Source organism: Podarcis cretensis, assembly GCF_951804945.1.
Source record: "Podarcis cretensis genome assembly, chromosome: 4".
NCBI classification, from domain to species: Eukaryota; Metazoa; Chordata; class Lepidosauria; order Squamata; family Lacertidae; genus Podarcis; species Podarcis cretensis.
Genome location: NC_137173.1, coordinates 8,256,130 through 8,280,657, shown reverse-complemented (window position 1 = coordinate 8,280,657; position 24,528 = coordinate 8,256,130). Strand labels below are relative to the sequence as shown.

The 24,528-nt window shown below is 46.4% G+C and overlaps 1 protein-coding gene across 2 annotated transcripts in view; it reads right to left on the bottom strand.

The window, feature by feature from the left end:
• Positions 1–24,528, bottom strand: part of GDPD5 (glycerophosphodiester phosphodiesterase domain containing 5) — a 183,609-nt gene that overhangs the window by 34,387 nt on the left and 124,694 nt on the right. For both annotated transcript variants that reach the window (XM_079973809.1, XM_079973810.1), the window contains exons 3-8: positions 24,001–24,104; positions 13,763–13,856; positions 13,239–13,298; positions 11,007–11,105; positions 8,949–9,042; positions 644–789 (exon numbers count right to left, since the gene is read on the bottom strand). In XM_079973809.1, coding sequence (XP_079829935.1) covers positions 644–789; positions 8,949–9,042; positions 11,007–11,105; positions 13,239–13,298; positions 13,763–13,856; positions 24,001–24,104 — 597 coding nt within the window. The remainder of the gene's footprint in view (positions 1–643; positions 790–8,948; positions 9,043–11,006; positions 11,106–13,238; positions 13,299–13,762; positions 13,857–24,000; positions 24,105–24,528) is intronic.

Here is a 24,528-nt window from a genome sequence, read left to right as displayed (position 1 = left end):
CTCACCCTGGGCCAGCAGGAGGATATTGTAGATAGTTATGCAAATGAAGGATCGAAAGTGACGTTCAGTGATTGGATAGTTTTAGAAAGTTGTTACAGTAACGTGGTACTGGAGCTCTATATAAGCAGGCTGACAGAGCCCTTCAGTTCAGTTCTGTCCTGGCCTGTGAATAAACAAGAGCTATTTGAAGAATCGCTGTGTCGTCTGATATGTTCACCCACAACTTAACAGTCTCCACTCCCATTGTTCAGCTGAGGCCCAACTCCAGAAGGCCCTCGGCACTGGACCTTAGTGTCTGGGTAGAATGATGGGGGTGGAGACTACCGTATTTTTCGCTCTATAAGACGCACCAGACCACAAGACGCACCTAGTTTTTGGAGGAGGAAAACAAGGACAAAAATATTCTGAATCTCAGAAGCCAGAACAGCAAGAGGGATCGCTGTGCAGTGAAAGCAGCAATCCCTCTTGCTGTTCTGGCTTCTGGGATAGCTGCGCAGCCTGCATTCGTTCCATAAGACGCACACACATTTCCCCTTACTTTTTAGGAGGGAAAAAGTGAGTCTTATAAAGCAAAAAATACGGTAATTTATATTTTTTAAAAAATAGATGACGGGGGGGCGGAGTCATAAGAAGGGGATCCTACCATTGGCACTCCCCGGTGTCCAATAATGGCAGGCTTGGGGCCGAGGTCCTTCTTCTCCATGATGCAAGGGGAATAGACTGTGAGGGGGATGAGGTACAGAGCCAGGACCACCGCAAAGTAGGCTCCAAACGTCAGCAACTGGGAGGCTGCAGGAAGAGGCAAACAGACGAGAGAGAGAGAGAGAGAGAGAGAGAGAGAGAGAGAGAGAGAATGAGAGATGGTGAACAGGGACCCAGGAAAAGGAGGGAGGAGAGGCTGTTCCCAAGACATTCAGGAAGTTCACAGAGCAGCCTTCCCCATTCTGGTGCCCTCCAGCTATTTCGGAATACTACAGTGGTACCTTGGTTCTCAAACTTAATCCGTTCCGGAAGACAGTTCTGAAACCAGGGGGTGCTTTTCCCATAGAAAGTAATGCAAAACGGATTAATCCGTTCCAGACTTTTAAGAACAACCCCTAAAACTGTTGGTTTCTGCTCTCTTCACTGTGCAGCGAAGTGCTTGTCACGAGACAGGTGTTTACATTCCACAGTCAATTGCTGTTGGGTTTTCCCACGGGAAAGGGAGACTGGATGTGACGTACACTGGTTTCCTGTTTTTCACTGTTCTCTCAGTGTTGATTCTCTCCGTGCTTCAGAGGAGAGAGGATGCATTCTCTGCTCCGGCAGAGGCAAGATGTTTTTCTGTAACCTACCAGCTTTGAAATGTAAATAAAGCAATATAGAGCATGTTGGCACGTATTCCTCATCATTCCGCTGTGCACGGGACACTGCAAATTTCAACATTCCTGGTTATCGGCCCAGAAAGACGCAGTCATCTGAATGCCGGCGAAAGGATCGGAATACAGAAGGACGGATCGGACGCTATCTCTGCGCGTCAGGATGATTGATGAGGTATGTGCTACTGCTCCGGGCAGCCTGCCAGCATCTAATTAATGGCTTTATGGCTGGACTTTGAACTTTTATGTCCGTTTGCCGGGCACAGGCAAAGGATAAAAGGATCGGATTCCTATGCTGGGGAAATCGAAAGTAACTTATAAAAGTGCTCTTGGAGTAAAGCAGCTGCAGAAAATAGTGACGCAGCACTATTTAAGGCAGCAGAGAGAAAAAAAAGCACTTTTGAACTTGCCTTTGGAATGAGGCTTGAAGCAGCAGAGATGCAGCTTATATAAAGCAGCTTGTTTAAAGCAGCAGAGATGACGCAGAAGGCTAATGCCAGAGTCATGATGGCTAGCTGCTGAGGCAAGTGGGGAATCTGAAGCCAATCAGCCACATGCTCAGCTCAGAGTAGCCTGTGATACTGCCATGATTCAGAATGAAGCAAACCGCCAGGGTGATAGCTGCATGGGTAAGGGGGAGACTTCACAGTCGTCATCCCAGAGTGCAGTGGAACCACCAGATGGCGCCAAAGCTTTGAAGGCAGTGAAATGCTACTCGTGTGGACGTCTTGGCCATATGAAGAGGGAATGCAAATATCCCAGGGCCAAAACAGAGCAGCGCAGCGAAAGCTCATCGCGTGGAAAAGGCCGAGGCAAAGGCAGAGGTCCAGTGTCCAGGACAACGCAGCCCAAGGCAATGGTCTCACGCTTCACTCCAAAAGTTGCAGAGGTCCAGAAGACGTCTAGATCTTTCTTCGTTGTTGATTCAGCGGCAACGCACCACATGTGCAACGATAAGTGACTGTTCGTGTCTTTTACACCGCAGGAAGGTGCGATTCACCAGGCGGATGACCACACAATCCCCAGTAAAGGCTACGGAACTGTTGTTCTTCACAGTTTGGACTTATCGATACAGAATGTACTTTATGTGCCAGATGCTAAACATAATCTGCTCAGCGTTGGACAGCTAAATGAGCGGAAAATTGACGTTTCCTTTAAGAACAAAAGGTGCATCATCACAAAGAAAAATGATTATGTATTGTATGCTGAATATGTTGATCGTTTATATGTTTTGTATTATGATGATGTTGTGCAGGATGACACTTGTTGCATTGCAGGTTCTAACAAAAGTTTGCATGCAGAATGTATTCATGATTTTCCCCGAAAATTTGGTCATTTGGATTTTGAGGCAGTATCTAAAATGCCTGCCTTGGTTGAAGGTATGACTATTAAACCCTGCAGGTACCACATGAAGTGCAAGGCATGCGCAGCAAACAAGGTGAAAATGGCTGCGAAAGGTAAGGTGTCTAGTAGGCAAGCTACAGAACCATACCAAATTGTTCATGCTGATTTGGTTGGACCACTAGCGCCCTCTTTGGGAGGAAATAGGTACTTCATGGTTCTCATTGATGCATTTTCCAGGTATATTTATGTGTACAATCTCAAGCAGAAATCAGAGGCTTTTCCTAGGTTCAATGAATTCTGTGCTTGGTTGGAAAATGTGCATGGTAAGAAGGTAAAAATTCTTTTCACAGATCGCGGGGGAGAATTCACTTCTCAGCAGTTTGAAGCTTTTCTGACTGAGAAAGGAATTCAACACGATTTGTCTAGTCCTCGCTCGCCATGGCAGAATGGACTTGCGGAACGGGCAAATCAAACATTGCTTCAAGGGTTAAAAACCTTGCTACATGATGCAAATCTTCCAGAGAGTTATTGGGCCGAAGCTCTCTCATGTTTCACTTACAGTTATAATCGCAGGTTATCTTCAGCGATTGGTTGTACCCCCTATGAAAAGATGTTTGGCAAGAAGCCATACATCAAACACATGAGAATTTTTGGTTCTGACATGTGGGTTCACTCACCACAAAACTCCAAGTTAGACAAGCGTGGTTTGCATGGTATTTTTCTAGGTTATCAGAAAGGTTCTTACAGAATAAGGATGACTGACTCTAAGACTATTAAGCTCACAAGAAGTGTTGAGTACAATGCCAAGTGGGGGGAGAATGTGGGAATTTTCCAATGTTACCCTGATGACAGTGATGAGACTGAGAATAGTCAAAAGCAACCACAGCAACCCACACCCACTGATGAAGGTTCTGATTCTGAGTCTGAAACTGAATCAGGTGATTCAGAGGATTTCAAGAGTGCGAAAGCCTCTATGCGACCCTCTGAAAGTTCTGATGTAGAATTGGAGGAACCATTGTTCACAATAGGCCACTTTTCTCCCAAGAAGGAAGAGGAGAGTGTTGAAGACCTAAGGCTAATTCGCAGGTCACAAAGAGCCACAAAAGGTAGACCTCCAAAGAGATTTGCTGATGAGTTTGCTAAGATAGCAGTAACAGCTGTTAAAAGCTCCAAGAAGGTATTTGAACCTTCAAGTTTCCAAGAAATCCAGGATTTGGATTCAAAGGAAGCTAAGCCATGGTTAAATGCCATGAAGGCTGAGCTTGATTCCTTGGAAAGGAACAAAACATGGGACCTTGTTCCAGTAGTTCCAGGAATGAAACTGCTTGGAAGCAAATGGGTCTTCAAAGCGAAGACTGATCAAAATGGCAAGATAGTCAGACACAAAGCCAGATTGGTAGCCAGAGGTTTTGCACAGGTACCAGGTGAAGACTATCACGAGACCTACTCACCCACAGTGAGGTATGAGAGCATTAGGCTTATGCTCAAGCTAGCTGCAGAGGAGAATCTACACATTAGTCACCATGATGTGAATACAGCTTTTCTGTACGGATCTCTAGATGAATCACTTTATATGCTTCCACCTGATGGCGTACAGGTAAAACAGGGATTTGTTTGTGCTCTGAAAAAGTCCCTTTATGGTCTCAAACAAAGTGCACGATGTTGGCACACAAAACTCACTGAGGTATTGTTTTCTCTAGGTTTTAAGCAAGGGAAAGCTGATCCATGTGTATTTGTCAAAGAGGAGGGGCAAAAGAAACTGTATTGTTTGTTTTATGTTGATGATTTATTATTCTTTTGGAAAGATGTCACAATGTACAATAACGCCCTAGCTCAACTGAAAGAACACTTTGACATGAAAGATCTTGGTGAGGTAAACAACTACCTATCTCTGGAAATAGAGAGAGATCAAGATGGTAACATTCTAGTACACCAGTCACGGAAAATTGCTGATGTGTTAAGCAAACTAAACCTGATGGATGCTAACCCTGTAGACACACCGATGACAACAGGTTATCAGGTAGATGACACTGAAGAAACATTTTCTGACACAACACTGTACAGAAGTGTGCTAGGCAAGCTAAACTTCATTGCCAGATGTTCAAGACCAGACATTGCTGTTAGCTGTAATTTGCTAAGCAGACAAGTCAACAATCCTACTGTTAAGGATTGGAAAGCTCTGAAACGCATAGTGCGGTATTTGAAAGGCACTATGCATTACAGACTGAGATTTAACAATCAGAAGTCTGGTGGTCTTGAGATATTTGCAGATGCAAGTTTTGGAAGTGACACTACAGACAGGAAAAGCACGTCTGGAGTTTGCTATATGTACAATCAGGGTCTATTTGATTGGTCATGCAAGAAGCAAACAACAGTTAGCTTAAGTACTTGTGAAGCTGAACTGAATGCACTGTCTTATTCACTTAAGGATTGTGAATGGTTGTTACAATTGTGCAAAGACATGAAAATTCCTGTCAAATGTCCAATCCAGGTTTACCAGGACAACAAAGCATGTTTGGCTTTGCTGAATTCTGAAGGTTGTAAGCAAAGCACGAAGCACTTGCAATTGAAGTTGCAACATGCTAGGGAACGTATTCAGAAGGGACTCGTAACGGTGTCCTATATGCCAGGTAATGAAATTCCTGCTGATGTATTGTCCAAGATTGTATCAAGGGATCAACACTGTACCTATGTGCAGAAGTTGGGTTTGTACTGATATTGTACGAACACGCTGCCCAGTGATGTTCACAGAAAGAGGGAGGATGTTGGTTTCTGCTCTCTTCACTGTGCAGCGAAGTGCTTGTCACGAGACAGGTGTTTACATTCCACAGTCAATTGCTGTTGGGTTTTCCCACGGGAAAGGGAGACTGGATGTGACGTACACTGGTTTCCTGTTTTTCACTGTTCTCTCAGTGTTGATTCTCTCCGTGCTTCAGAGGAGAGAGGATGCATTCTCTGCTCCGGCAGAGGCAAGATGTTTTTCTGTAACCTACCAGCTTTGAAATGTAAATAAAGCAATATAGAGCATGTTGGCACGTATTCCTCATCATTCCGCTGTGCACGGGACACTGCAAATTTCAACAAAAACAGCAATTTAACATGGATTTTACTATCTAACAAGACCGTTAATCCATAAAATGAAAGCAATAAAGAATGCACTGCGGTCACACAATCAATCGATCTATCAGGAGCTGAACTGGGTTCCACACAGTCACAAAAACAAAACAGAAAGAGCCGCAAAAAGAAAAATGCAAAATAAATAGCAAAAACAGAAAGAAAAACACTTTCCCAGTTCCACAAGAACCAGAAACTCTTCGCCGACTCTTCTATCTACTTGGCTTATTTTTCTTAGTTGCTATTTTGCTAAAGCTGTTAATATTGTTTTATAGATTGTAAGTGCCGTATCGATTTGTTCATCATATAACATGAATTTTGCTGCAGCTGCGATGTTTAGCGTATTTTCGTTAATAACATTCTACAAATTGTAGTGGTTTTATTGATGGTTTGTTAATTATTTTATGTGACTTATGCTGCATGGCATAGAATCACAGAATTGTAGAGCTGGAAGGGACCATGAGGGTCATGTAATCAAACTTCCAGGAATTTTTAGCCCACCGTGGGACTCAAACGCATGACCCTGAGGTCAAGAGTCTTGTTCTTGTTGTTGATGTTTAGTCATTTAGTCATGTCTGACTCTTCGTGACCCCCTGGACCAGAGCATGCCAGGCACTTCTGTCTTCCACTGCCTCCCGCAGTTTGGTCAAACTCATGTTGGTAGCTTCGAGAACACTATCCAACCATCTCGTCCTCTGTCGTCCCCTTCTCCTTGTGCCCTCCATCTTTCCCAACATCAGGGTCTTTTCCAGGGAGTCTTCTCTTCTCATGAGGTGGCCAAAGTATTGGAGCCTCAGCTTCAGGATCTGTCCTTCCAGTGAGCACTCAGGGCTGATTTCCTTCAGAGTTTATAGGTTTGATCTTCTTGCAGTCCATGGGACTCTCAAGAGTCTCCTCCAGCACCATAATTCAAAAGCATCCATTCTTCGGCGATCAGCCTTCTTTAGGGTCCAGCTCTCACTTCCATACATCACTACTGGGAAAACCATAGCTTTAATTAGACGGACCTTTGTTGGCAAGGTGATGTCTCTGCTTTTTAAGATGCTGTCTAGGTTTGTCATTGCTTTTCTCCCAAGAAGCAGGCATGTTTTAATTTCGTGACTGCTGTCACTATCTGCAGTGATCATGGAGCCCAAGAAAGTAAAATCACTCACTGCCTCCATTTCTTCCCCTTCTATTTGCCAGGAGGTGATGGGACCAGTGGCCATGATCTTCGTTTTTTTTATGTTGAGCTATGCTCTACTAACTGAGCTATCTGTTCTGGGATTTCTGATGTTCTGTTCTGTTAGTGTTATTTATTGTTTGTAAGCTGCTTTGAGATGCATTTGAATGAAAAGCAGCATAAAAACAGAATCAATCAAATCAATCAAATCAATCAAATCAATCAAATCACTCTCTCTCTCTCTCTCATTCTCTCAGAATAGTATCACGCACACAGAACATTTAGGGAATTGACTTGTCGAAAATCATTAATGCTTTCTCCAAGGTTCAGCCTTCCTCCTCGCAAGGACCTTTAGAAGTCAGATATCCGAGTGCAGGGCTTTTTTTCTGGGGGGTGGGACACAGGGGTACGCATACCCCTAAACATTTTGTGAATCTTTGTACTTTTGTCCATTTACTGTATTTAGGTAAAGGGACCCCTGACCATTAGGTCCAGTCACGGACGACTCTGGGGTTGCAGCGCCGAGGGAGCCGGCGTTCAGCTTCCGTGTCCTGTGGCCAGCATGACTAAGCCGCTTCTGGCGAACCAGAGCAGCGCACAGAAATGCCGTTTACCTTCCCGCCAGAGCGGTACCTATTTATCTACTTGCACATGACGTGCTTTTGAACTGCTAGGTTGGCAGGAGCAGGGACTGAACAACGGGAGCTCACCCGGTTGCGGGGATTCGAACCACCGACCTTCTGATCAGCAAGTCCTAGGCTCTGTGGTTTAACCCACAGTGCCACCCGCGTCCCTCCACTGTATTTATTTTCCCCAATTTGAACTATAAAATGGTGATTTTCTTTAGTCAGAATGAGAGTACCCCTAAACATTTTGCGGGGGTGTGGGGGGGAAGCACTGTCTGAGTGGAAGGCAGACAATTCTCATCCCTAAACACACAGGTAAATACAGGTGTACAGGTGTTCTAGGGAGCCATGCCACGCAAAGACTCCACCTGCTGAGCGGTATTTTGAAGGACCATTCTGGTCTGTGTTTGTCTTACAAAAGCACTGAATTTAGCTTCACAACAATGGAGGGAAAGCTATGATAAAATAAAGAAGAAGGTCATGTTTGCACTAAGCCAAAAAAATTGCCAATGCACACAGTCTGGGTACTCCCACGTTGCTCTAATCTCTGTGTGAGCAGGTCATGTCATGTCCCGACCCGGGATTGCACTTGCTTTCTCCTATCAAACCACAATTGCTAGCCAGCTGGGAGCAAGCTGCAGGCTCCCAGACTTTCCTTCCCTCCACAAATGCAAATTCTCCCATTCTGTCTCAGTGCTAACCACAGTGTAGCCACTTCTGCAAAAAGGAGCACTATGAACGATGGTTAGCTTTAACCAGGATCTGCCAACCAGGATTCAAGCCCCAAGTTAAGCCCCACCCCATCCCGTCTTAATGCTAACCATGGTGAAGTTCATGCCTGCAGGAAGGAGAACAGTAAACCATGGTTAGCTTTAACCAGGATTCACCAACCAGGGTTCAAACCTCAAGTTAAGCCCCACCCCATCCCGTCTTAATGCTAACCATGGTGAAGTCAATGCCTGAGAAGAACAGTAAACCATGGTTAGCTTTAACCAGGATCCACCAACCAGGGTTCAACCCACCCCCAAGTTAAGCCCCACCTCATCCCTCAATGCTAACCATGGGGAAGTTCATGTCTGCAGGAATGAGAACAGTAAACTATGGTTAGCTTTAACCAGGATCCACCAACCAGCATTCAAGCACCAAGTTAAGCCCCTCCCCAGCTTAATCCTAACCATGGTGAGGTTCATGCCTGCAGGAAGGAGAACAGTAAGCCATGGTTAGCTTTAACCAGGATTCGCCAACCAGGGTTCAAACCCTGGGCTCAGCCCCCTCCACCCAACACACAGCACTGTTACACAAATCTTGCCCTCAGTGACGAGAAAGAAACAAGCAACTACTTACTGGCTCTTTCGGCTCTTGCAAACTGCCCAGACACCAACCAAGACAGGGCCGTGACAGCCGCAAGGGCTCCTATGTGCAGAAAAGGCGCTGTTGCCTAGGAAAAAGAGAGCAGGGAGCAGTGAAGTACGCAAATACGTTTGCTATATAGTAGGGGTGGCCAACTCTCAAGAGACTGCGATTTACTTTCAGAATTAAAAACTGGCAGTGATCTAGTGATGTTACTCACTACCAAAACTTTGCGGGGTTCTACCAGAAGATTGTGATCAACCTGTTGGACATCCCTGCTATATAGCCAATGAAAGCAGTAAGAAAAGTCATGCAGGAATCACAATGTGATTTAGCTGCGGTTCCTGCACTGAAGGGGGTTGGACTAGATGACCCCAGGGGTCCCTTCCAGCTACATACAATGCAGCTGTATGTAAAGGGTACCTGTTGCTCAACTGCAGGAGTGTCACAAAAAGCCATCTAATCAGTTGAGGCTCCTCTAACCAGCTGTTTTGGACTGTGACTCCCATTGGGAGGAGCTGATGATGGGAGTTGTAGTCCTAAACAGTTGGAGAGCCTAAACACTTGGGGAAGCCTAAAATAGATCATTCATGGATGGCGGTTAACAGATTGAGGTTGAATCCTGACAAGCCAGAAGTACTGTTTTGGGGGGACAGGGGGCGGGCAAGTGTGGGGGACTCCCTGGTCCTGAATGGGGTAACTGTGCCACTGAAGGACCAGGTGCGCAGCCTGGGAATAATTCTGGACTCACAGCTGTCCATGGAGGGGCAGGCCAATTCTGTGTCCAGGGCAGCTGTCTAGCAGCTCCATCTGGTATGCAGGATGAGACCCTCCCTGCCCGCAGACTGTCTGGCCAGAGTGGCGCATGCTCTAGTTATCTCCTGCTTGGACTACTGCAATGTGCTGTATGATTCTATGATTCCACAAAATGAAAAGTGTTGAAAAACGACAAGGAAGCAGATTTCAATAGAAACTAGGGGCCTGCCTGCCACAGGAGGCGGTTGGCTGTCAATCAGTGGGGGAATTTCAGCAGATGCTTGGAGGCTATTTGCCTGGGCTGCTGCAACTGAAACCTTCAATGATCAGGGAGCTGGCCTCCAAAGTCCCTTCTAACTTTGATTTGACGTCTCTGCAGGATCTGTTGCTCTGAGTCTGCCTTCATCCAATCAGGCTGGGGTTGGTCTAGATGACCCAATGGGTTCCCTACCAACTCTACAATTCCATGATTCCATTTCACAGCTCAAGGACACATCTCTGGCCAGGCCAACGCGCTGGAGTACAGAGCGGTACCAACGAAGGCCGTGGCGCAGGAAAGTCCGGAGCAGTGCCGGATTTACATACAGTGGTTGCTCGGGTTGCAAACATGATCCGTGTGGGATGCACATGCGCAACCCACAGCGTTCGCAAACTGCAAAGGCACATCTGCGCATGCGCGGGTAGCGATTCGGTGCTTCTGCGCATGTACAAAGCGTGAGTTAGTCTTCTGCGCATGCGCGACCTCCGAAACCCAGAAGTACAATGGTGCCTCGCAAGACGAAATTAATCCGTTCCGTGAGGCTCTTCGTATAGCGGTTTTTTCGTCTTGCGAAGCAAGCCCATTGACAGCTTAGCGGATTAGCGCTATTAGCGGTTTAGCGGCTTTTAGCGGATCAGCTGATAAGCGGCTTATCAGCGGATCAGCTGATAAGCAGCTTAGGGCTTAGGGAAAGGGGGGGAAAGGGGGAAAAAACCCGCAGGAACTCGCAAGACATTTTCGTCTTGCGAAGCAAGCCCATAGGGAAATTCGTTTTGCGAAGCACCTCCAAAACGGAAAACCCTTTCGTCTAGCGGGTTTTCCGTCTTGCGAGGCGTTCGTCTTGCAGGGCACCACTGTATTCAACACAAAAAACAGGGACCATTGTTGTTGACAAAGGGCAGCTGGTCATTGAAAGGGCCCCGTTACCTTCAGTAGCTTAGGGCCTCAGCAAACCTAAATCTGGCCCTGATCCGGAGGGCTATTTAGGGAGGGCAGAAGAGCTGTGCTTGGCTCCTGCCTTCTGCCATGACACTTACCTGCAAGGATATGGCAACCATGCTCCACTCATCATCCCATAGCTGGGCTATAGAGCACATGGTGACAACGGTCGTTATCAAGGTGGTTATCAACCCAATCTGAAACACAAGAAAAGGCCAGAGATTTTATTGTATTTCTTCCCTCTGGTGCTGAGAGAAAGCTCTAATCAAAGCTCAGGCACTCTTTGTATCCGAGAAAGGAGTCGAGCCAGCGTGGAAGGCCAGCCCGCCCTCAACTTCACAAACATCTGCTTTTGACAATTAAACCGTAGCTTTAAACTGAGGGGTTGGGCTGGATGACCCTCAGGTCCCTTCCAGCTCTGCAAATATTAAGCTGTTAACTAAGCGAGCAGAGCCACAATCCTGTTTCAAGAGCCAGGGCTAAGTTTGAAGCAGAAAGCTCTCCATTTCGCTGGGTTTTTCTTCGTCGCGGGCAGAGGAGGAGATACAGGCTGATGGGATTGTCTCTCCCCTTCTCTTTTCTTTTCTTAAAAAAGGGATTTAGATTAATCCCCGGAACTGACCCATGTAGAGGGTCTCAAAAGGAGCTTGAATGGCAAAGCACTAATAACACATTTCACTGTGACGGGCGTAACGTAATGAGATTCACTTCGCCATAGATTGCAATCGCTGGAAGGGCGCAGCGCAGCACACGTACTGGAGAATCTCTCTCTCCTGCTGCTCCCCCCCCCCCATCACGCATAAGACTAAAAGGAAGCAATAGCCAAGCTATTCCTTTATCTCATCTACCGCTGCGACCCGGGTTCCTGTTGCGAAGCCAACGCGGTTTCATTCGGAGAGGAATGAATCGGAAGCAAGAAAGAATGAGCCAGTTTGGGCTAGGGCGGCGGGGGAGCAAAGTAAAACCGAAGGCAGCACAAGATTTTGTAGGTTTCAAATTTCTCCTGTCAAACTAACAGGATCTGTGCGAAAAAAGTGACTGTGGGTTTGCGAAGTTCTGCCCACGCAACTTTCTTCAACGTAAGAGTCGCGGAGCACTTTTAAGCCACGCCACACGCTCCAACACAGCAACCCTCACAGCTGTTGTAAGAAAAACTGCTCCCTTTCCCTTATGGGGTATTCCGGAGCCCGTATAGAGTCCTTAAGTGGGTTCGCTATCGGTAGGAGAAAACAAGAGAGGCCAACCAGAGTACTGTATTTTCCGCTCCATAGGGCACACCTGACCATAAGACGCAGCTAGTTTTTAGAGGAGGAAAACAAGGAAAAAATATATTCTGAACGAAACAGTGGATATATGATTTTTGTGGTTCATGCTGTGGCCACAGACATGATATGTGATTTGACGGTGAGTTTGGGGTAGCCCAATGCAAAAATCCTGAGGATCCATGTGGATCCCTGCTTTGTAACCATGTTTTTGCGTAATTGCGGCCCCATGAAACAGTGGATGTGTGATTTTTTGGGGGTGCAGGCTGTAGCCATGGACATGCTATGTGATCTGATGGTGAATTTGGGGTGACCCAATGCAAAAATCCTGAGGATCCATGTGCTTTTACCTCCCTCCTCCCAGACAGCCTCCTTTATCGCTAGCTTCCCTTATCTCCCTCCCGATCGCTTGCAGATCAGCTGCTTCCTTTCAACACTCCCTTCCCTCTTGTTTGCCTTAGTGTCTTTTCCTTAGCTGGAGCAGTTTTTTTTTGCTCCTCCTTTTCTTCTAACTTCTCTCCTCATTGCTTGTTTTAGTCTTCCTGTCTCCTCTCCTTCCAAGTTTGCTGTCTTTACCTCCCCCCTCCCAGACAGCCTCCTTTATCGCTAGAGTCCCTTATCCCCCTCTCCATCGCTTGCCAATCAGCTGCAGTCCGCTTGTGGCCCATGGGCCTTAGGCTGCCGACCCCTGATGTACATCAAAAGGGCTGACTTTACTAGCGGTTGACCCTTATAATACTACCTGCATGACGGGCAGAAGTCAGATATAGTCGGTTCAGTTCCAGTGCCTAAGCCAGTACTGCTCACATCTGTAGCCAATAAAGTTGTGGCCTTATTTATCCCATCAGCCCAAAATATTGGTGTCCGTGTGTTTCGTTATCTAGAGATGGGGTGGGCTTGGGGTCTTGCCATGCAACTGAAGATCTGCCTTTCTTTCCTTCTACTGGTTCCTGCTTCCACTCATTTTTCTCCGACCGATTAACGGACTTAGGGGACACCGGAGAATTGGGCTGCAAAAGCCAACCCAATTTTTTTCCCCACAGCACTGTATATCGAAAGGTGCCTTACCTTGTGGATCCAGTGTAGATTCATTTGCTGTCCTACTGCTATGTGACATAGTGCTAAAATCTGAAAGGGAAACAAGTTGGAAAGGGGAGAGAGAGAGAGAGAGAGAGAGAGAGAGAGAGAGAGAGAGAGAGAGAGAGAGAGAACTGATTAGGAATCCAGGAAACTAACTTCCTTCCACCAAGTCAAGGCAATTGGTCAGTCTTGCCCAACTTTTACAAAAGTTGTTTACAAAAAGTTTATCTTGATTCCTTATTGAATATTTACAGATAAATTGTAAACAAAAAACACTGGCAGGATTATTGTAACAACCTGCTGTTTCACAAGAGCATATATTTAAAGAAGATGGATAAATGAGCAAATTAAGTTAATTGGCATATGCAAAGGATATTAAAAAATAAATTGAAGCAACCGCAGAAAGAGGGGGAAGGAAATCAAGCTTTATAAATGTCAAAATGACTGTAAAATCGGTGAAATGTACAAATTTGAAAAGTATTTTTTAAAAAAAATTTAAAAAGTAAACTTACCAATAATGCTGTGATGTACGTGAAACCAGCTGCCGTTGAAACAAGGATTGGAACGGACCAATCGCTCCAATATCCCATTCTATTATATAAAAACCTAAAGGATCAAAAGAGAAAACAAGAGAAGTAGAATCAGAGGCAGGCACAATGGGTATCACTGATGCTCTGTGAAGTATCACAATGTTGTGGCAGGAAGAGGGTGCCAAGTATAGCGGAAAGACTTGAAGGCAATCAATACAGGTGGCGACTATTTTGTGAGCGTCCAATTGATGCACAACCACCAACCTGCAGGTCCTTTTGGACATGATCTGGTTCCGTGGTTTATTTATTTAGTACATTTATAAGCCACCTTTACCTCCCAAGGGAAATGGGTTCTCCTGCTCCCCATTTCTCACAACAACCCTGTGAGGTAGGTCCAGGGCCGGATTTAGGTTTGACGAGGGCCTAAGCTACTGAAGGTAACAGGACCTTTTGTATGTCCAGCTGTCCTTTGACAACAACAAATTGTCCCTGTTTTTTGTGCTGAATATATGCTACTGTATTTTTCGCTCCATAAGACGCACTTTTCCCCTCCTAAAAAGTAAGGGGAAATGTGTGTGCGTCTTATGGAGCGAATGCAGGGGGGAGGCAGGCGGGAAAAGCCCCCAAGAACCACACACAATCTCTGCGCGGCTCTTGCGGGCTTTTCCTCAGGAGGGATAAGGGACTGACGCGGCTAGTCAATCCCTTCTCCCTCCTTGTAGAAAAGTCCGCAGGAGCTGCACGCTCCTTAAAGGGTGTGCGGCTTCTGTGGGCTTTTGCGGGAGGTGGGGGTATTGCCATAGCCGCGTGCACCCTCTCCCAGCTGGAGAGGTTGAACGCAGCTATGGCAGAAGCCAAGATGCATCCCACTCGCTGTCTTGGCTTCTTTGCTCTTTGGGGCTGGGGGGTGGGTAACCCGGGCTTCCCCGGCAGCCCCGCGAAGCTCGCGGAGCAGCGGGAAGGCTGCGCGCCTTTCCGCTGCTCCCCGACCTGCTCTTTGAGGCTGGCGGTGGGTTTCCCCCTGCCAGCCCCAAAGAGCAGGTTGAAGGGAACCCGAAGCCTCCGGAGCGCAGCGGGAACTCCAGCTTCGGGTTGCCTTCACTGAAGCCTGGAGAGTGAGAGGGGTCGGCTTCCAAGGTAGCTGCCTGAAGGCGACTGAACGCATCTTGAACGGCACCTTGTTTAGAGGGGGAGAACAAGGGGGGGGGAATCTCCCCCTCTCTGCGCAGCGCCTCCTGCCGCTTCGTTGAAGGGATACTGGGCAGAGAGGGGGATAATTTTTCCCCCTTGTTCTCCCCCTCTAAAACAAGGTGTGTCCTATAGAGCGAAAAATACAGTATAAGGAAGGGATAGGCAAACTAAGGCCCCTGGGCTGGATGCGGCCCATTTGCCTTCTAACTCTGGCCCACGGACAGTCCGGGAATCAGTGTGTTTTTACATGAGTAGAATGCGTCCTTTTATAAATGCATCTCTGGATTATTTGTGGGGCACAGGAATTCGTTCATCCCCCCAAAAAAATATAGTCCTGCCCCCACAAGGTCTGAGGGACGGTGGACCGCCCCAAGGCTGAAAAAGTTTGCTGACCACTGCTATATGTAATTTATGGACCTAATAGGTATCTAAAGCCATTTGCACATGCAGATTGTGGGCACCCTATATATAGAAATGAGCGAACCAGTGATATTTTAGGGAGCAGGCTAGCAGGCGGGGCCCATGACTTACATCACAGGAGCCTACACAAAACAAAACACTGTTGCTGTATGTAGGTTTTATTTCATTTGTTTTTTATGTTTCAGAAATGTATATCCAGGTTTCCCCCCCCTTTTTGGGGGGGGCAAGATATTGGGGCCCTAAGCTATAGCTTGTTTAGCTTATACAGTGGTACCTCGGGTTAAGTACTTAATTCATTCTGGAGGTCTGTTCTTAACCTGAAGCACCACTTTAGCTAATGGGGCCGCCTGCTGCCGCTGCGCTGCCGGAGCACAATTTTTGTTCTCATCCTGAAGCAAAGTTCTTAACCCAAGGTAATATTTCTGGGTTAGCAGAGTCTGTAACCTGAAGCATATGTAACCTGAGGTACCACTGTATGTAAATCTGGCTCTGGGTAGATGAGGATGCTAAGAGATGCCCACTGGCCCAAGGTTTTCTCTCCCAGGTCCTAGTCAGACACTCGAAACCATTACGCCACACTGGCTCTCGTATCATAAAGTTGCTGTGTTCTGTGCTGTAAATGAAGCACTGCTCAGAGACCTTGCTGTTTTCCAACGTATTTCTTATCAATAAGAAATTCAGTGTGTGGCACAGGGCAATTTTTAATTCTGAAAGGGTGGCCCTGATAAAAAAAGTTTGAGAACCACACTGATCTGGCAGCGACACTCCCAAGAGCTGTCCCCATAAATCTCTGCCACAAGTGCTGACTCCATCCCATCCCAGACAAAAATGTCAAAATTTGCATTTAAATAGAGACACACTTCCTAATAAAGCTTGCTAAACCCAAAGTTAATTAAAGAGAGAGAGGAGAAGGCAGTGAGCCTCTGTGCAAGGATCAAAATGAACCCCTGAAGAGCAAGTTGGGTAAAGTTAATTCAGGAGGGGAAGAAATGCAGGCAGTGAGAGATTGTACTTTCTTGGGTTCCATGATCACTGCTTCTTGGGAGAAAAGCGATGACAAACCTAGACAGCATCTTACAAAGCAGAGACATCACCTTGCCGGCAAAGGTCCATATAGTTAAAGCTATGATTTTCCCAGTAGTGATGTATGGAAGTGGGAGCTGGACCATAAAGAAGGCTGATCGCCGAAGAATTGATGCTTTTGAATTCTGGTGCTGGAGGAGACTCTTGAGAGTCCCATGGACTGCAAGAAGATCCAACCTCTCCATTCTGAAGGAAATCAGCCCTGAGTGCTCACTGGAAGGACAGATTCTGAAGCTGAGGCTCCAAGACTCCAAAATTGTTGTAATTAAAGGATTTCCATAGTTAACAATGATACGTATGTTCCTGTTTTCACAGAATCCTAGCATTGGAAAGGACCCAAGGGTCATCTAGTCCGACCCCCTGCAATGCTGGAATCTTGGACTGAAACATCCAACCCCAAGTCATAGAGTACTTTCTACAGATCAGTTACAATCCTCTTTTAAAGTCATCTAGGCTGGCGGCCATCTGTGGACCCTGTGACAGGGAGTTCCATAGTTTAATGGTGCAGTGTGTGTGTGTGTGTGTGTGTGTGTGTGTGTGTGTGTAAACATATGAGTATATTACATATTTTTAGATAGATAGATAGATAGATAGATAGATAGATAGATAGATAGATAGATACTTTATTAGGGTCAGAGACCAGCTTATAAAACACACTTGGGGGTACAATCCCAGAAGGGCAACAAACATTTCAAACAATGTACAACAATAAATTTAAAATTTATAAATGTGATAAACATATAGACACTTAAACTTTAAGATAAGCTACTGCAGAGAGATGATGCAGAGTCACCCATGGAAGCAAGTTTGGGGATTTTCTTAACAAACTACAGTGGTGCCCCGCAAGACGAATGCCTCGCAAGACGGAAAACCCGCTAGACGAAAGGGTTTTCTGTTTTGGAGGTGCTTCGCAAAACGAATTTCCTATGGGCTTGCTTCGCAAGTCGAAAATGTCTTGCGAGTTCCTGCGGGTTTTTTTTCCTTTCCCCCCCCTTTTTCTAAGCCGCTAAGCCGCTTATCAGCTGATCCGCTAAGCTGCTAAGCCGCTTAGCAGCTGATCCGCTAAGCCGCTTATCAGCTGATCCGCTAAGCCGCTAAGCCGCTAATAGCGCTAATCCGCTAAGCCGCTAATGGGCTTGCTTCGCAAGACGAAAAAACCGCAAGACGAAGAGACCCGCGGAACGGATTCTTTTCGTCTTGCGAGGCACCACTGTAGTTTGGGTTTTGGGATGGTCCGCACCTAAAGATCTGTACACAGAATCTGGCGACCATCCAGGTCGTCTTATGATCTTTGCCTAACAGGAAAAGGTCAAATTTTTGCTTTTCCGGGAGGCCAGCGAGCCTCACCAGCAGGGGATCAATGGTCTCACTAAGCGCCTCTTCATAAAAGGGACATCTAAAGAACAAGTGCTCTGGGCTTCCTATCTCCCCCAATGAAAAAGCACAAAGTCTCTGAGCTTCAGAGACTTTTTTAAAGGATCCTTCCAGGACCGGCTAGGGCAGAGCCGAGATTCTGGCGAGTGCAAAAGCCCTTCTTGCATTTTTGGATTCGAGAAAGAAGAGATATGCTGCTAGTGCGGCTATATCTCTCTCGATTTCTCCAATTTTTACATATTTTTATTGATTGATTTGAATAATACAATCATAGACTCCAAGAGCTGGAAGGGACCCCGGGGTCATCTAGTCCAAAGCCCTGAAATGCAGGAATCTCAGCTCAAGCTTCCACGACAGAAGTGCCATCTGCTTAAAAATGCCATTAGTACATGTTTCCATTATTTGTATGTATATCCCTTCTTTCCTTCTAAAGAAGCCCAGGTCGAAAAGCACCTCAGTGATAAAACGGTGCAATGAAAAATAAGAACAAAAACATGTTTTGAACATTTGAAAATGATTAAAACCGTCTGACAACGCATGTCTTGAACGTACTGCACAGTGGTCCGTTCTGCACTTGCCACACCCATTAATGGAATGCAACCCTTCCCTCTTCGCATCCCAGGGCTGGCCAAGACACAGTGAGGGTCTCGGCTGGGGAAGAAAAAGGGTCTCCCACAGTAAACTAAAGTCATATTGGCAGAAGCCCCAGAACAGAGAGGTTCCCTGAAGCGGGATTACAGCAGTCAGTTCTGGATCCTGGCAAGAGCTCAGGAAAGGAAATTCCACAATCGAGAGCCAGCCACTAAGAATACGTCCTTAAAGAATTTGGCAGAAGCAGGCACGCAAGCTATTAAAAAAACACAGGACGTCAGATCCTATGCAAGATGCCCAGGGCCGGATTTAGGTTTGATGAGGCCCTCAGTTACTGAAGGTAATGGGGCCCTTTATATGTCCAGCTGTCCTTTGTCAACAACAAATGGTTGCTGTTTTTTGTGTTGAATATATGCCATATGGTAATTTATGGACCTCATCGGTATCTCAAGCCATTTGCACATAACAAAATACGTATTTTATCAAAGTAATTGTTGAACTGAAATACAAAAAAGAAGTATATTAATAGTGAAATACAATTAAGAAGAATTACCGTATTTTTCGCTCCAGAAGACACACTTTTTCCCTCCTAAAAAGTAAGGGGACATATGTGTGCGTCTTGTGGAGTGAATGCAAGGGGGAGGCAGGCGGGAAAAGCCCCATAGCTACTGAAGGTAATGGGGCCCTTTATAAGTCCAGCTGAGGACGCGGGTGGCGCTGTAGGTTAAACCACAGAGCCTAGGGCTTGCTGATTAAAAGGTCGGCGGTTCAAATCCCCGTGACAGGGTGAGCTCCCATTGCTTGGTCCCTGCTCCTGCCAACCTAGCAGTTCAAAAGCACGGCAAAGTGCAAGTAGATAAATAGGTCCCGCTCCGGCGGGAAGGTAAACGGTGTTTCCGTGCGCTGCTCTGGTTCCCCAGAAGCGGCTTAGTCATGCTGGCCACATGACCCAGAAGCTGTACGCTGGCTCCCTCGGCCAATAAAGCGAGATGAGCGCCACAACCCCAGAGTAACGACTGGACCTAATGGTCAGGGGTCCCTTTACCTTTACCTTTTATATGTCCAGCTGTCCTTTGTCAACAACAAATTGGCGCTGCTTTTTGTGTTGAATATATGCTATATGGTGATTTATGGACCTCATAGGTATCTCAAGTCATTTGCACACAACAAAAAATAAAATTATGAAAAATGTACTCTGTTTTCCAGATTTGTTGGGGCTGCAGCTCACTCGAAATGCCCATGGGAACCGTTTGGTGCAAATGCCAGATAAGCAGACCAAATACATGCTTTCTGCTTGCGAGGCATATCCCTCATACACCAACATATCCCCTGGGAGAACTGGCAACAGCCTGACGTGCTCCTGACCAAAGTCCATGTGATCCATCTCACATCAATGGCTCCTGACAGAATATCATTCACATTATTATACTATTGGGAGCGCTGGCCTCCAAACCGCTGTGTTTACAGCTGGCTCAAACAGAAGCCAACAACCTGATGGAAACGAAGGCTGGTCCATCAGGGTGAACGCAGCACTGTTTCCCCAACTCCTGACCTAAATCTTCCCTCATCCTGCCCCAACTTGTCTTCTCACTTAGAACCAGCTAAATGATTCACAGATAGTATTTAACTCCAAGTAGGCTTGCTAAGGAAAGGAGTACGACAAGGCTGTATATTGTCTCCCTGCTTATTTAACTTATATGCATAATTCATCATGCGAAAGGCTGGACTGGATGAATCCCAAGCCAGAATTAAGATTGCCGGAAGAAATATCAACAACCTCAGATATGCAGATGACACAACCTTGATGGCAGAAAGTGAGGAGGAATTAAAGAACCTTTTAATGAGGGTGAAAGAAGAGAGCGCAAAATATGGTCTGAAGCTCAACGTAAAAAAAACGAAGATCATGGCCACTGGTCCCATCACCTCCTGGCAAACAGAAGGGGAAGAAATGGAGGCAGTGAGAGATTTTACTTTCTTGGGCTCCATGATCACTGCAGAGGGTGACAGCAGTCGCGAAATTAAAAGACGCCTGCTTCTTGGGAGAAAAGCAATGACAAACCTAGACAGCATCTTAAAAAGCAGAGACATCGCCTTGCCGACAAAGGTCTGTATAGTAAAAGCTATGGTTTTCCCAGTAGTGATGTATGGAAGTGAGAGCTGGACCATAAAGAAAACAGATCACCGAAGAATTGATGCTTTTGAATTCTGGTGCTGGAGGAGACTCTTGAGAGTCCCATGGACTGCAAGAAGATCAAACCTATAAACTCTGAAGGAAATCAGCCCTGAGTGCTCATTGGAAGGACAGATCCTGAAGCTGAGGCTCCAATACTTTGGCCACCTCATGAGAAGAGAAGACTCCCTGGAAAAGACCCTGATGTTGGGAAAGATGGAGGGCACAAGGAGAAGGGGACGGCAGAGGACGAGATGGTTGGATAGTGTTCTCGAAGCAACCAGCATGAGATTGACCAAACTGGGGGAGGCAGTGGAAGACCGGAGTGCCTGGCGTGCTCTGGTCCATGGGGTCACGAAGAGTCGGACATGACTAAACGATTAAATGACAACATTGTTAATACTTCTGTTCAGGAATGTTCAACGCTCCCAGTAAATGTGAATGCCAACACAAATGGCGGGAGGCAGTGGAAGACAGGAGTGCCTGGCGTGCTCTGGTCCAGGGGGTCACGAAGAGTCAGACACGACTAAACAACAACAACAAAGGCTTGCTAAGATGTACAGTCATACTTCAGGTTGCATCTGCTTCAGGTTGCGTATTTTCTTCCTGCGTCCCGCAGCAACCCGGAAGTACTGGAATGGGTTACTTCCGGGTTTCGCCACATGCGCAGAAGCGCCAAATCGTGCAGCGCGCCTGCACAGACGCAGCGCTTCGAGTTGCGGGCTTTTCACATTACAGACGGGCCTCCGGAACGTATCCCGTCCGTAACATGAGGTACCACCGTATAAGACTGAATCAGATAGGTTCTGGAGATGCAAAGAGATGGAAGGAAGGTTCTTTCATATATGGCGGACTTGTATAAGGGTAAAAGGGTACTGGGAAATGACCCATAATGAATTGAAAAAAATGTTTTAAAGTACTCCCCCCACCAAAAAAAAAAACCCCACCAAAGTCCTTTCTGTTGAGGATAATTCAGACTGGAATTCCCAGGTGTCAAAAAAGGTTCTTTATGTATGCTACTACTGCAGCCCGTGTTTTGTTAGCCCCAAAATGGAAAACTAGTGAGGTCCCAACTAGAGAAGAATGGCAACTTAAGTTGACAGAATATGCGCACCTCGCAGGCTTAACGTATAGAATAAGAGAACAAGAGCATATTGTACCAGGTAGCCTGACATCTGGCTGGTTGATAAGGGGATCAAATACTTATTTCACTCATTATAACGCACATCAACCTCTGACTTTTGTCTTCGGGGTTTCTGGGGGTTTTCCTGTCGTTATTCTGTCTCTCACAGCTACGATAAACCTACCATTAAAATTATGGCCTGGACATTTCTTCGTCAGAGGGCAAATGGGCAAATTTAGCAGGGTATCAAATACTCCCCCCCCCCCACTGTACGTTTAGAGAAGATGGGAAAACGTATGCAGATGACACCCAGCTCTACCTCTTCTTTAAATCAGAACCAGTGAAGGCGGTGAAGGTCCAGTGCGAGTGCCTGAAGGCGGTTGGAGGATGGATGGCGGCTAACAGATTGAGGTTGAATCCTGACAAGACAGAAGTACTGTTTTTGGGGGACAGGGAGCGGGTGGGTGTGGGGGACTCCCTGGTCCTGAATGGGGTAACTGTGCCCCTGAAGGACCAGGTGCGCAGCCTGGGAGTCATTTTGGACGCACAGCTGTCCATGGAGGCACAGGTTAACTCTGTGTCCAGGGCAGCTGTCTAACAGCTCCATCTGGTACGCAGGATGAGACCCTACCTGCCTGCGGATTGCCTCACCAGATTTGTGCATGCTCTAGTTATCTCCCACTTGGGATGCACTCTACGTGGGGCTACCTTTGAAGGTGACTCAGAAACTGCAATTAATCCAGAATGCGGCAGCTAGACTGGTGACTGGGAGTGGCCGCCGGGACCACATAACACCAGTTCTGAGAGATCTGCATTGGCTCCCAGTACGTTTCCGAGCACAATTCAAAGTGTTGGTGCTGACCTTGAAAGCCCTAAACGGCCTCGGTCCTGTGTACCTGAAGGAGCGTCTCCACCCCCATCGTTCAGCCCGGACACTGAGATCCAGCTCCGAGCGCCTTCTGGCGGTTCCCTCATTGCGAGAAGTGAGGCTACAGGGAGCCTTCTCGGTAGTGGCGCCTGCCCTGTGGAACGCCCTCCCATCAGATGTCAAAGAGATAAACAACTACCTGACATTCAGAAGACATCTTAAGGCAGCCCTGTTCAGGGAAGTCTTTAATATTTAACGCTGTACTGTTTTTAACACTTGATTGGGAGCCGCCCAGAGTGGCTGGGGAAACTCAGCCAGATGGGCGGGGTATAAATAATATATTATTATTATTATTATTATTATTATTATTATTATTATTATTGAATATATGGGAAATAAGTGTGTGCAGCTGGAAATGCTGGCAGCATTAAGATAAATTCAACGGTGTTAAAAAAAGTTTTGATGGATGTGATAATGGAATACTGAATAGTATAGTTTCGGGAAAATATGTGGGGATTTATGATATGGAGAATGAACCATGGAAAGAGAAGATATCTTCTCTTCACTGATATCTTAAGAATGTAAAATGAGGATTTTAAATTGTACAACAGAAAAATTAATAAATATATTATACAACCAGCAGGGCATCAGGTGAGGTCTTTTGGTGGTGGTGGTTCAGTTGACGCTGATCCCATAACAGGGCCGTCTTAGTGGTGGTTCCCCAGTTAGGGAATGCCCTCCCTAGGGAGGTGAACTGGTTTCCTGTAGGTCGGTCGGTAGAACATGAGGCTCTTAATCTCAGGGCCATAGGTTTGCGTCCCACATTGGGCGAAAGATTCCTGTATTACAGGGGGCTGGACTAAATGACCTTCGTGGTTCCTTTCGACTTCACAGTTCTATGATTCTATGGTTATTAACCTCCAGGAGAAACTGGGGCAAGTTTCTGTGGACCCAGACATTCAGTGGCTGAGGAATCCTGTTCCAGGAAACCCTAAGATCATTGGACGGAGGAACTTTTTTTAACCGTTAGGGTGTTTTGACTGTAATTTGTGTTAGATATTTTTGATTGAAATTGGTGTGTGTTTTTTTTAAAAAATTAAAATATGTTTCCTTTGTACATGCTTTAAATGGTACATCTGTTTGCTGCCCTGGAGAGGAAGGGTGGGATATAAATTCCACAAATGAATTAAAATGTAACACAACCAGTTTGGCTACAATTCTTTGGTTCTGTGAAAGAGAAATCTCTCTCCCATCAGTTATCACCTGGAGACGAACCTGGGGCTTTCTGCACACAGGGCACCTTCTTCCCGCACTGAGCCCGGGGTCCCACTCCCAACCTCCCCCCCTCCCCCCCCCCCCGTGAAGGTAAGAGGTAAAACATGCTCCCTTTCTCTACTCACCAGTTGATCTCATTGTAGTCGTTGTGCGCTTCCCACCAGAAGTAAAACCAGATCAGGGTCAGGAAGAAAGAGAAGGTGAGGATTAAGAACCAGAGGCGCTCCCACTGAGGAGGCAAAAAGAAGAGAAGACATGCTGGAGGCTGGCTGGGCTAGTAAAGGGTGTTTAGGTGCCATCCAAAAAAGAAAAAAGACAAAAGAGAGCGGGTATTTGCATAAAATCTGCATGGGCTGATTTATACTGATATCAGCCAGTCAGTCAGTTGTATTGCACATAGCCAAAGGCTGCCGCAATGTACACAGAATCATTCAACAATTAAAAGAAAACACAGTGGTACCTCAGGTTAAGTATGGCTCCCCTTTATCACATACACAGCCCAACAAGACAACGACAACAGCATACAAATCAATATGGCTAACCTGATCCAAAACACCCACCCACCCCACTCACACATGAAAACAAAGACCACCACCTTGCCCAACACCACGGCTTGCCCCCTTGCCAGCCTGGGCAAGGTACGTGGAAATCCT